Here is a 13,938-nt window from a genome sequence, read left to right as displayed (position 1 = left end):
TGCAGAGGCATTTTTATGATGGCTGCTTTAAAATCCTTGTCAGATAATTCCAGTATCTGGTTCATTTTGGTGGCATCATCAGTTGACTATCTTTTCTCATTCAAGTTGTGGTTTTCTTGGTTCTCGGTATGACAAGTAATTTTAGATTGTATCCTGGATGTTAGGAGGCTCTGGGTCTTATTTTAATCATTTATTTTAGCAAGTAGTCATTCTATGTTTAGCATTCAGACCCTGGCCTGCTTTTTGGTTTGTGATTCCAGTGGCCGTTTTGGTCTGGTTGGTTTATCTGGTACTGCTGGGGTTGCATATGGTCCTTGATGGTGCTACTTTAGGGGGAACTGGTTTTCCCCTGGCACCTATAGATTGGGGTAAGGAACCTCCTATCCATGGTGAAGAAGCAGCTTCCTGGATCAGGCCTTTTGTGGTAGGATCCCCTTGCCTCTGTTCTCTGGCTGTCCAGCATTCTCAGCAAGTGAGAGGAGTCTCAGGCCTTGCAGAAGAGTGCTTCCCCTGGACACTTGTCAAGGGGGAGCCCTGTATATTGCCCTTGCTGGTGGTATCAGACTCATCTTGTGTCAGTCAGCAGGACTCCAGTTCCATCTGAGATAGGAATGAGCCATGCTGGGCTCCCTTATCTTGTGAGGTTGGGAGTCAGGAAACACCAAACATGGGTCACCTTCTTCTGTTGGGTGGGAGCTTGTAAGACATTCTGCAACCATGTTCCCCTTCCAGTCTTGGGATTACCTAGGTGTTTTCCTCTTCCCACCTTTCAGAGTCCTCTTTTTGATGTCTTTTGCATTATCTTATAATCATACTTACCCAGAATGGATAATTGTACTTAGAAGGAACAAAGAGAAATGAGCCTGCCCTCATGTCCAGGCAAGAGGTCAGAATGCAATATTTTTAACAATTTCTATCTGCACAACTTCCTCAGCCAAAAGATCAAGCCCTATCCTAGAACTGTTTTTTAAATCATGTGTTCTAAACTTGAGTAAATTTGGCTATTCGGAAGTGGCAGTAACATAAATAGTTCTCAGGAGAGTGACTTAAAGATACTGTTTAAATTCCACAGGATATTTATGGCCTTTAGGCAGCTTCTATATTGATCCAGTATGGAGACTGTAGTCACTCATCTAACAAGTATTTACTAAGGGCTCATTATGGGCCAGGTACTGTTTTAGTCCTTGGAAAGGTAGCAGTGAAAAAAAAATTAAATATCCCTGCCCTCTTGGAAGTTTACATTCTCCAAAATATGGGATGTTTTTCACTCAAAACGAATTCAAATCAACTATCAAGCTCATTGTCTAATCATCCATAGCATTAGCTTTTCAAACAGCAAACTCAACTTAAATCTACTACACAAAGACTATCACATTCCATTAGGTATCTTCAATCATTTGTGTGTGTGAGACATTTAATTGTACCTGTGTAAGGAAATAGCTAAGTGAGTAGAATAACAACTATCTGAGTAAATATGATACTCATGCTAGATTAAATTCAGAAGGCTGAAATTTGTTCAATGTCCGTATGTTCAGCCAAGCATACAAATCTGGTTGGAAATGGACATGTATGTCTTGAGGTTTCAAAGTGACATTTTCTGTTTTCCTAACATGAATCATTGTTCAGGGAAGGCTTTCTAGGGAAAACCACTTAATTAACAGAAGCTTATAAATGGAATTAGAGTGAGAAAGAAGGTGACAATGATCTTGAGTGACAGGGTTTAAACTTGGGAGAATGGGAGAGAAGCAGTATCATGAAGAGAAGTATTGAAGTTAATCGTGAGTGGAACTGATTTTTTAAAAGTAAGTTTTTAAGATTGTATTTATTTGTTTATTTATTTGAGAGAGAGAGAGAGAGCAGGGGGAGGAGCAGAGGGAGAGGGACAAGCGGACTCCATGCTGAGTGTGGAGTCTGACACAGGGCTCAATTCTACAACCCTGAGATCACGACCTGAGCCAAAACCAAGAGTCGGACGCTTAACTGATGGAGCCACCCAGGTGCCCCCAGAGGGACTGATTTTTAAGTGGAGGATGATTTACTTGTTTTTAAATACGCGAAGTTTGATGTGACAGGAAGATACTCAAGTTAAAGATGTCCCAGCCTAAACCTTCTAGAATAGGGCTTTGGAAAAATATTGGATCTGGAATTATCTGGGTATCCCGGGCAAACGAAGTTGTAGGAAAGGGTGAGACCTTAGAAAAATGGCTTGGAGAGTAAAGGGTAAAGAGAACTGAGGACTGAATCTTCAGTAATGGATGAGCTCCACCCCAGACCTCTGCTCTCCACTCTCTCTCTTTAGACTCTTCAGGTGATCTCATCTGATTATAGAGCCAACTTGGCTAAATAAACATGTTCCCTACTTACACTCTTATAATTTAAATCTGCACTGATATGAATAGACATAAAGGTGCAAACAAAATAAAATATAGAGCAAATGCTTGAAGTAAACAATGGAACTGTGGTATGTACAAGCAAAGAAATGAGAACATTCCAGAGCTATGGTGAAGAGTTCTACGGGAAAATTAACTTCCTATCTTCTAGTTTGGGAAAACTTCTATCTAGATTCCTATTTATAGGAAAAAGAAGTTTTTGAAAGCTTTAGGAATCAGGTATAGTGTACTTGAGGGAGAGCTGTAAGTGTTGGATGTAGCTGAAAATAAGACTCAGAAAACAAATTTGAGTATTTCAGAACCAGAAGCCAAAAAAGTTCTCTGCGCATGTTCATATGCGCATTCCTTATTAAAAGGAATAAACTCACAAGTCAAGACAAAAATTGTGAAATAGTTTGAGTCGTGGTTGCAAAAGATTTTGAAGAGCATGAGTATCTTAGTGTAAAATATTCTTAGAAGTCCTAAAGAGAGAAACAGACATAGAGGCTAGGAAAATAGATTAAAAAAAAAAAAACTGAAGTTTTAAAATTTTAGTAGCAAAGTAAGGGAATGATAAGAGAGGAAAAATAGTGCTGACAGGTTGGCTGATATAAACTAAAGTTGAGGAACACATCTAGGATTCTTACTGCCTTTTAATAAAATGTGCAAAGGGGCATTCCTAAATGCAGTATTAAAAGCATATCGAGATATCTTGGTATGATGAATGGAGGAAGAAGTGGCTGGATTGGATGTAGATCAAAAAAATAAATGAATATCAGGAAATTGATAGGATAGTTGTATGCAGCACACTTTGACATTAGAAGTTGAAAGGAAGAGTTCTAGTACAGGGAGGTTCAAAGGCTGTGTTGAAAAATTACATAATGAGTTCAACTAGAGGCTATGAGAAAACTGCTGGGACCGTATGACCCTCACTCAAGTTCAAAGTCCAAAGCTATTTGTAAACCAGTCTATAACTTGTGACCTAAAATAGTCATAGTTCCAAGTTGTGGACCAAATAATAAAAAGTTAGCCTTCTTTTCAATAAACTAACCACCTGAGGAAAACATGCTTTAACTACTTTGTCTAAATGGGCTTAAAGTTAGATCCTTATTATGTTATCTTGGTTTATTTGGGAACCTCTTGATTCTAAATTCTGATTTTATTTTTTTTAAGATTTTATATATTCATTTCAGAGAGAGAGAGCGAGCACGAGCAGGGGGAGAAATAGAAGCAGACTCCCCACTGAGCAGGGAGCCAGACCTGGGGCTCAATCCCAAGACCCAGAGATCATGACCTGAGCCGAAGCAGATGCATAACTATCTGAGCCACCAAGGTGCCCCTAAATTCTCATTTTAAACTATAAAGTTACCTCCCTTCCCCAAAGAAGGCACCCAGAGCCACTTTAGTTTGGATGTATCTGTCAGTATGTGCTTGAGTTTGGGCCGGCACGGCAGTTGCTTTTTCATTCTGCACTGCTGTCACTGGAATTAACCAGTTTTATGTGTCCTTAGCTTCATTTCTCCATCCTCAGAAGCCTCCAGTTTAATAACTTCTGACCCGAACCATACTGAGATTGAACCAGAGGACAGACTGGGATTTTTGTTAAGGAATCCTACCCTCTACCCACAATTTTTAAAAAGTGTTACATAGTCCTGACTTTCACAGTTTCCACTCCTGGTTTTGTCCCTTGAAAAGGCTCTAATCTTGAGAAGGGGAGCAAGTGGGCTGGCAGTCAGAGGTATTATCTCACTTTTCATGGGCACCGCCCCTGGTGTGGGTCTGATTGAAGAGCCAAAACGAAACATGCAGGGTGCTCTGAAGGTCAACTGATCCCTTAGTTACAGGGTGATTCACGCCCTCCCTCTGGTCACTTGGCTCTACTGCGTCGTAAGACTGTCGAGCTCCAGATCTTTCTCCTACGATGACTACCCATCTCCTTCTCAAAAATTCCAATATGATTCATCTTGTTTGTATTCATTCATCTGGTTATCTCTTGTTTGTTATTTTTGAATCCAAAAAAAGTTACCAAAAGTATGAGGCAGGGTAAGAACTTAAAATTATTTGGCAAGCAATTAGAAAGAGCACCAAAAGGAATGATATAAAAAGGAGGATAAAAAATCAGTTTACTCTTAGAAACGGCAAAGATTTCATTGCATACAGTTCTTTTCAGAAGAAGAGGCTCTAGTTTCCAAAATACTGCATAAATTAACAGTAAGTCCAAACATCAGAAAATAGGATTTCTAGAACAAATGTTAGGCATATTTATTACCAATAACATAGAATAGGCATTCAATAAAATAACATTTTTAAGATTAATTTTCCATGTACATATAAACGAAATAAATCACACTGTTAAATATGTCCTCTTTAAGGTGTGAGTTTTATGCTTGCTCCTTTTTTATTTTCAAGGGCAAGAATCATTATGCCTATGAATATATTTCAATAATTAAAAAAAATTCACAAAGCAAAATTCTGTCTTCTAGTTAGGAAGAAAACACTCTACAGAGCTTTCCTGGGTTTGTAGTTGGTGCACTGGACTCAGCACTTATTTTGTGTAACATTGCTCAGTGGGGCATAGGACACTATAATTATAGCTTAATCATAGTAAAACTCTGAACCTTTTTATTAGTAAGATTCTTTCAGCAGTGAAGAGAACCTAGTGAAAGTGTGCCAAAGTAATTTCAGATTGTTGTATACTAAAATTTATGAGACTTGTAATAAAGTTTGTCTTTAAACATCATACACAAAATGTAGATATGATAATTGATACATATATGCATTGGCCTACAGCTTCCCTATATCCATATTTATCTATGAGTTTTTCTGAAAAAAATTGTGGTGGGAATGATTGTTTTTTGTTAAATTGTGGTAAAATGTATATAACATAAAACTTGTCATTTTAAGGACTGCTAAGTATACAGTTCAGTGGCATTAAGTATTTACACTGCTGTGCAACCATCACCATCTATCCCCACAACTTTTTCAACACCCCAAACAGAAACTCATTAAACCCATTAAACATGAACTCCCATTACCCAGATGCCCTAAGCCCTGGTAACGCCTAGTCTACTTTCTGCCTCTATGAACTTGATGCTTTCACATACCCCATATAAGTGGAATTATAGAAAATTTGTCCTCTTGTGTCTGGCTTATTTTACTGATCATAATATCCTCAAGGGGCATCCATGTTGTTGCATGTGTCAGAATTTCTTTCTGTTCATGGTTGAATAATATTCCACTGGATGTATACACCACATTTTGTTTATCCATTCATCCATTGATGGACACTTCCATCGTTTCCACTTTTTGGCTATTGTGAATAATGCTGATATGAACATTACTGTACAAATATCTGTTCAAGTCCTTACTTTCTTTTTTCTTTTTTTTTTTTAAGATTTTATTTATTTATTTGACAGAGAAAGACACAGCGAAGAGAAGGAACACAAGCAGGGGGAGTGTGAGAAGGAGAAGCAGGCTTCCCGCTGAGCAGGGAGCCCGATGCAGGGCTCAATCCCAGGACCCTGGGATCATGACCTGAGCCGAAGGCAGACGCTTGATGACTGAGCCACCCAGGCACCCCGCAAGTCCTTACTTTCAATCCTTTTGGGTAAATACCCAGAAGTGGAATTGCTGGATCATATGGTAATTGTATGTTTAATTTTTCTTAAGGAATCATCATCTATTTTCTGCAGTGGCTGCACCATTTTATATTTCCACCAGCAGTGCACAGGGTTCCAATTTCTCCACATCAAAATGATTCTTTTAAGAATAAAAATATCATTTTTGTTTTGTGATACAATTTCTGGTCTTATTTCTTCTCAATTTTCTTCTTTTTGTCACTTGCTTTTATAACTGAAATCAAAATCACAGGATTTATGATACAAGAGTCTGATTAGAAACCCTAATTCCAAGAACTCTACTGAGAGAGAAAGCGAAAGTTTAAAAAGCTAATTCACAGAACAGTCATATGAATTGGGGTCAGAGGGCAGATATTCCTCCCTAAAATCTGAATGTCATGCTACATCCTTAGAAGGTGATGGAAAATTTAAGTTACAAGAAGTGCACAAGGAAGACAAAAGCAAGCTCTGATGATAGCAAACTGAAGGAAAGTTATTTACAAATGAAGAAGGGACAGTGAAGTTTCACAGCTCAGATGGAGATAGAATTAAAGATAATCAGATAATGTGTACCTACATCTTCTGTAGCTTCCAACGGAGAGGTAATCAAGAGTTTAGGATTATTTTTCTGACATTTTCTTCAGACTGTTGTATAAATGCTGAATGATGACACTTTGTTTTAAAATATTATATGCATTTGTTTAGATGCAATTAAGAAATGTTTAAAGGATTGGAATTAAGTAAAACATTCAATGTTTGAAACAGGCCAGAATTAGAATCATCATTTTAGAATGAGGAATTAATCATCTACCAAAAAAATGATAGGATTCATAAAGCAATTTGTTTAATTAACATACAAAAACATAATATCTCAGGTTCACTATACTATGCCTGTCATGACACTTCATAAGATACTCATGTAGACAAACTCCAATGTTCCTAAATTTGTCGATACCATAATATTAAAAAGAGAATATTTTATGTGTATATTTAGCAACTTCATATGAAAATATATTCTCCTAAAGCATAATAATAATTTCTCCTTTATAAAATATAGTAATATAAATTTAGGAAAAAAACTGTCATTTTTATGATAAATCCAAATTTCTTTTTAAAGAGATAAAGGTAGCTGGGTTGAATTTCATCAAAATCAATGCAAAACAGAATTTCAGAATTACCATCTGGATATGAAGAAATAATGTGCCCATCTTTCAGAGTCATTTTAAATTATTCATATAGGATTTTGATTAGTTTAGCTACTATATGCACATTGAGACTATTTCCAAGTAGACGATAACGCTGTTTCACTGTTATCTTCTCAGGAAATCCTAGAAAAGAGAGATAATAATTTACAATACAATCATTTAAAATATTAACTTCCAGAGATAAAAGGATAATGTAACCTTTAGTAAGAACAGAGTGGTCATTCACATAAATAAGTCCCTAAGATCTCCATGAAATTCAATTAACAAATGAGAATTTGAAGCCAAAAATATAAGATTATATTGTCTACACAATGTGATATTATCATATCACATAACAGATTATGCTCAGTGTACACATAAGTGCACCCATAACATCCATGAAACTCATTGAAATCTGTATTTTAAAGCATTTTAGGAAAAGTAGTGGCTACCATTATTTCACAGTTGTTTTCCTTTACTTAACAGCTTTATGGAGATAAAGTTCACCCTTTTAAAATGTACAATTCAGTGGTTTTTAGAATAGTCAGAGTTTTGCATGCATCTCCACTATTCAATTCCAGAACATTTTTATTACCTCAAAAAGAAAGCTGGCCCACATCTAACATCATACTCAAAAATAAAAAGCTAAAAATTTTCCTCTAAGATCAGTAACAAGACAAGGATGCCCACTCTTGCCACTTTTATTCAACATAGTATTGGAAGTCTTACCCAGAGCAATTAGGCAAAGAAAGAGATCACAGGAATCCAAAGTGGAAAGGAAAAAGCAAAACTGTCACAATTTGCTGATGACATGATATTATATATATATAAACCCCCCAAAGACTCCACCAAAAAAAAACCTGTCAGAACTAATAAATGAATTCAGTGAAGTTTCAGGATACAAAATTAATATATAAAGATCTGTTGTGTTTCTAGACACTGACAACAAACTATCAGAAAGAGAAATTAAGAAAACAATCCCATTTACAACTCCATCAAAAAGAATAAAATACCTAGGAATAAATTTAATCAAGGAGGTAAAAGATCTGTACACTAAAAATTGTAAGGCACTGATAAAAGAAATGAAAGAAGACACAAATGGAAAGACAGTCTGTGCTCATGGGTTGGAAGAATTATTAGTAAAATGTCCACTATCCAAAGCAGTCTACATATTCAAGGCAATACCTATCAACATTCCAATGGCATTTTTGACAGAAGTGGAATACACAATCCTAGAATTCATACAGAATCACAAAGGACCTAAATAGCCAAAGCAATCTTGTGAAAGAACAAAGCTGGAAGTTCTGCTCTGATACACAAATATTAACTCAAAATGGATTAAAGACTAGAATGTAAGACCTGAAGCCATCAACTCCTAAAAGAAAACACAGGCAGTAAAGTAAGCTCCTTGACATCAGTCTTGGCAACAATTTTTTGGATCTGACTCCAAAACCAAAGGCAAAAAAAAAGTAAAAATAAACAAGTGGGACTACATCAAACTAAAAAGCTTTTGCACAACAAAGCAAAGAAAACCATCAACAAAATGAAAATGCAATCTACTGAATGGGAGAGAATATTTACAAATCATATATCTAATTAGGAGTTAATATGCAAAATATATTGAGGGACTATACATTGGTGCAGCCACTATGGAAAACAGTATGGTTTCCCAACAAATTAAAAATAGAACTATGATATGATCCAGTAATTTCACTTCTGGGTATTTATGAGGTAAAAATGAAAACACTAATTTGAAAAGATACATGCACCCCATGTTCATTGTATTATTTACAATAGCCAAGATATGAAAACAACCTACACACACACACACACACACACACACACACACACACACACACACACACACTGGAATACTATTCAATCATAAAAAAGAATGAAATCTTGCCATTTGCAACAATACAGATGGACCCTGAGGGCATTTATACTATGTGAAGTAAGTCAGAGAAAAAAGGACAAATTCACTTATATGTGGAATCTAAGAAGCAAAGCAACTTGATATACCAATACTCCCTCCTCTTTATAACTAAATAGTATTGTTTTGCATGGATATACCACATTTTATTTATCCATTTATCTGCGGATAAAACTGAGTTGTTTCTACTTTTTGATTATGAATGACGTTGTTATGAGCATTACATATACATTTTTGTGTGGACGTTTTCAGCTCTCTTGGATATATTCCTGGGGGTGAAAATGCTGATTCATACAGTAACTCCACATCTAACATTTGAGGAACTGCAAAACTGTTCTCCAAAGTAGCTGCACCATTTTATACTCGACCAGCAATGTCTAAGGGATCTGATTTCTCCACATCTTTGTCAACACTGTTATTGTTTGTCTTTTTGTGAAGTGGTAGCTTCTTGTGGTTTTGATTTACATTTCCCTAATAACTAATGACGAAGACATCTTTTCATGTGCTTATTGGCCATTTGTCTATCTTCTTTGGAAAATATCTATTCAAATCTTTTGCCCATTTTTAATTGAACTATTTTTCTTTTTATTGTTGAGTTGTGAGAATTCTTTACATATTTTGGATACAAGTTTCTCACAGTTGTTTTTTATATTCCATTTCCACAAATGTGCTTTTTCATATTGGACTTCCATTTGCTATACTGTTTTTCAAAACAAAATGGCCCACAGATACAAAATTTGCTAGGACAAAGCCTTGCAAATAGCAACATAAAAGACTGTCCATGAAGTATATACTATAATGTTAGTTACAATTTTCATATTCAGTATCCTTGACATAGCAATTAAAGGAAAATTTATATAATAAAATGAAGGAAATAATTAAAAAGTATTAAGAAAAGCAAATTACATATTTTGTGAGGACCAGAAGGAAGAGTTGATTATGATAAAGTTGCTTCATCAACACTTGACATTATACTTACTGCAATAAAATTAGTGATTACATAATAAAATTATATTTGCAATTGAGCAAGATCATAAAATTGCTATTATAAAGATACTATGTCTTGCAAGCACATTAGTCATCTAAAAAATTATTTCATTCAAATTAGAAAGAGATACAAATAGATCACAGACTTTTAGAATATTCCGGGATGACCTTTTGTAATATTGCGATTACATCTCAGGGTAAGAAAGGTTTGAAAGCAAACAAGTCAGATTTGTAAAAATTATATATATGTGTGGGTGCTTGTGTATTTTATGTACAGATATAACTTTTTAAATTAAAAGGTGACTTTTTAAAAACTTAGGTACATTAAAAATCATAATAATCTTCAAAAACAAAGAAAGGTAGCATTAACAAGGTCAAGATAGCAGCTTTCATTCTGTAAGTGTAGCTTAGTGGCCTCTTCCAAAGCCTGCTATCTCACGAATGCATGCCACTAGCCACAAAAAGAACCAGCACAAAATGTATGAAAGGATCAATGCAAATCCATCATTGACAGTGGACATGCAGCTCAAACAATGCCCATTCCAGATTCAGAGTCAATAATGCCCATAAGAAGGACAGTTCTGTCACAGTGCTGCTCAGTGGTGACATCAGTCAAATCTGATTATACAAATATATCACATATTTTAAAAGAAGGCTAAGCAATTAAAAAGTCTTTCTTGTATGTATTATACATATATTTTTCAGAGAGCTGTGAAAAATCCTCATTTACCTATGTAAAATTTTTAAATGATGAAAAAAACTACTTATGAAGTAAAGGCTATAAAAGCAAATAAATGTTCATCATTTAAAAATAAAAGCTGGGGCACCTGGGTGGCTTAGTCAGTTAAGCGTCTGCCTTTGGCTCAGGTCATTATCTCAGGGTCCTGGGATTGAGTCCTGCATCAGGCTCCCTGCTCTGCGTGGAGTCTGCTTCTCCCTCTGCCTCTACCCCTCCCCCCTACTCGTACTCACGTGCGCTCTCTCTCTCTCTCTCTCTCTCTCTCCCTCTCTATCGCTCTCTCTCTCACTCTCTCTCAAATAAATAAACAAGTAAATCTTTCAAAAAATAAAAATAAAAGCTGACATTTAAATTTTATATTGTGTGACAGCGTTGTAAACATTTTATATATGTTAACTCACCTAATGGTCACAACGACCCTGTGAAGTTGGTGTGATTACCCCCATTCTACAGAGGTGTAAACTAAAGCAGAGGGGTTAAGGTGCTGCTAGGATTCAAACTCACTCAGTCTGACTCTGGGGTCCATGCTAAGTGTCAGTATTTCTACAGTGACTACCACTGCTTAAAGAAATACACACTCAAAATGTAGGAATTAGTTATTAGATAGTAAATCTCTTCTCTAGTGCTATGGAAAGTACCTTTGATTGCTCATCCTAAAAGAGGAAAAAAAAAATAGTAAGCAAAAAGGCAGACTGGGAATTAAATTCCTGAGTCCAATTCTCAGCTCTTTATTTGTTTTATGATGTTCTCACTCATTTTGTGACATAGAGTAAGACAAGGGAAGTTTGTGTTTTTCTTAAATAACACTCCCCAGGATATTTGTGACTGAATGAGATCACCAAGAAAAAGGCAGAGAGTTACAAAATAAACCTGGTTGCTGTGACTACACTCAGAGAACCAAATACCAAGAGGACAGTCAAATTATAGTCAGTTTACTCCCAGTGTACAAAAGGATGTGTGCCAAAACCTCATCTGTAAATCCATTATTTAGAATTTAAAACATGATCTATTTAACCCATTATCTGCTTCAAAAATAGTACTGTATTAATATTACAATATTGGATTTAGAAAAATTTGGCTTTTCTGCATTCAAACCCCCAAGTTATCAAAAATACATTTCCTGTTTGCATAGTCCTGGAAGCACGTTAGGGAGGTCTGTCTTTGCCCAGTCACCACCAGCCAGGTACTGGCCACACACCTACCCCAGCCTACGAAACTGATGACATCAGGATCACGGAGAGCACAGGCGTCAGGAAGGAGAGATCAGGGATGGGGCAGGGTGCTCTACAAGGCAAGGGCCATGTGTCCAATCTCTTAATGGCAACAATCCCTAGATTTCCCCCACTGCAAAGGAGTTAGGACTGAGTCTTTCTCCATCTGCAACTGTATCTTCATTTTAGTTCTTGAGATTCCCTGCCTCAGACTCCATAATCTTTTGTCCATTCTGGCATCTGTGCTCTGAGTCACCCTCTCTTTCCATTAGGAAAACTTTCCTAGACCATCTCCCCACCTTCTCTTTTCTCCACTTATAGGAAGGAGAAAAGATGAATAACTGATAAGTATGTGTCTTTGAAGAAAATAAATACAAATACACTCACCACCAAAAAAATAAATTAATTCCTCAACTACCTTGTAATTTCCTCATAAAAAGGACAATTCTGGCATTCTTTCATAAGATCTAGTGTGGGGTTTTTAGAACAGGACTTATGGAATCAAGAAAATAAAGCTGGAGACAGACATGCTATTAATATCCATCTGTGGGGAGAGGTGACAAATTGCGGGTTTGGCTCTCCTTCCCTGAAAACCACTCGGGACCATTACTGGAGTGAAGGGAGAAAGCATTGAGGCTGAAGGGAATGGACTTAGGTTATGAACAAAAACAGAAAGAGGAGGAAGGAAAATGTCAAAAATGGCATGATCAGGAAAGGAAGACGTTTTCTTACATCCATCTTTCTGGTCAAGGGTTTATTCAAAAAATACATGAGTATGAGTCCCTATTGAACTCTAGGACCTTTAATAAACGAAAGCTGGGGTCTGCGTGTATTCCACATACCGAAATCTGAAGGAAATCCAAGGAGATTTGCTATTTCTTTAGGAGTGAAATATCGAAGTTTAAGCATTAACAATTTTGTTATCTTTTCTTCTTGTGACAAATTGGTAAGGGATTTGTAGATATCCTCAATCTGTAAGAAAACAGCCAAGATAACTGATAAAGTAGAGTGCAAGTAGATTTGTTAAGATAAGATCGTCTCTTGTGAGACACTTTAAAAAGGACGAACGTAGAGTGTGCTATGATACCCGGTAGCAAAATGCACGGGGTAGAATGTCTCTTGCAATGAACTCTATAATAGGTTGATCAATGGCAATATAAACTTTGAAAATGAAATGTCTGAAAATGAGAAGCTTGATGTTGAACAAATCAGGAAGCTTTGATCCCTCAATTAAATCATAAAAAATAAACAATGGCAATATGACATAAAAGAAGTGCAGTGAAAGATATGAAAAAGAAACCTGAACAACCAATGAAATCAACTTCACAATGCGAACAAGTAGATCATGAAAATGTTTACTGTTTGTGATCAATTTCATCAAATTATTTTCTTAAAATGATAAAATACATTTGGTAAATATAAATTCTCAAATCCATTTCCCTCTAATAGGATTTTTACCATGGGTAAATTTTACTAATGGTAAGAGTTTAATTCAGTATAAAAGGAGGTAACATGATTTCACTTCGAAATTATTCAAAAGTATAGAATATTTTTGCAGTATGTCAAGCTTATTTTCAACTACGGCGCCATGAAGAGTTTACAATTGAAGTATTAATAAAGAGCCTTGCTAAGATGTAGATTTCTTTCCCTAAAAGGCAGTTTTACAGTGTGTGATCCCAAAGGAATAGTAAGAGATTTGTGCATAATTTTAGAGAACATTAACTATTGTATGCTGCATTTCAATTTACTCCTTATGGAATAAAAAGAATACCAAAGGTGAGAATAAGAAAAGAGAAAGTGAAACAGAAAATATTCTTTGTACATAAACTCATCCAGCAACAAGAAACAAAAAGGTTTATTCTATAGTAAAGAATTATTATATATATTACATATATGAG

The 13,938-nt window shown here is 35.9% G+C and overlaps 1 protein-coding gene across 11 annotated transcripts in view; it reads right to left on the bottom strand.

The window, feature by feature from the left end:
* Window positions 1-3,998: 3,998 nt before the first annotated feature.
* Window positions 3,999-13,938, bottom strand: part of TRDMT1 (tRNA aspartic acid methyltransferase 1) — a 71,490-nt gene continuing 61,550 nt past the window's right edge. For all 11 annotated transcript variants that reach the window (XM_025853635.2, XM_025853634.2, XM_025853636.2 and 8 more), the window contains 2 exons: window positions 12,883-13,012; window positions 3,999-7,314 (listed from right to left, as the gene is read on the bottom strand). In XM_025853635.2, coding sequence (XP_025709420.1) covers window positions 7,214-7,314; window positions 12,883-13,012 — 231 coding nt within the window. In that variant the 3' untranslated portion in view covers window positions 3,999-7,213. The remainder of the gene's footprint in view (window positions 7,315-12,882; window positions 13,013-13,938) is intronic.

This window comes from Callorhinus ursinus, unplaced genomic scaffold (genome assembly GCF_003265705.2).
Source record: "Callorhinus ursinus isolate GAN/ISIS: 27379988/994484 unplaced genomic scaffold, GSC_fseal_2.0 scaffold36, whole genome shotgun sequence".
Taxonomy (NCBI): Eukaryota; Metazoa; Chordata; class Mammalia; order Carnivora; family Otariidae; genus Callorhinus; species Callorhinus ursinus.
This window is presented reverse-complemented; position numbering and strand designations above follow the sequence as displayed.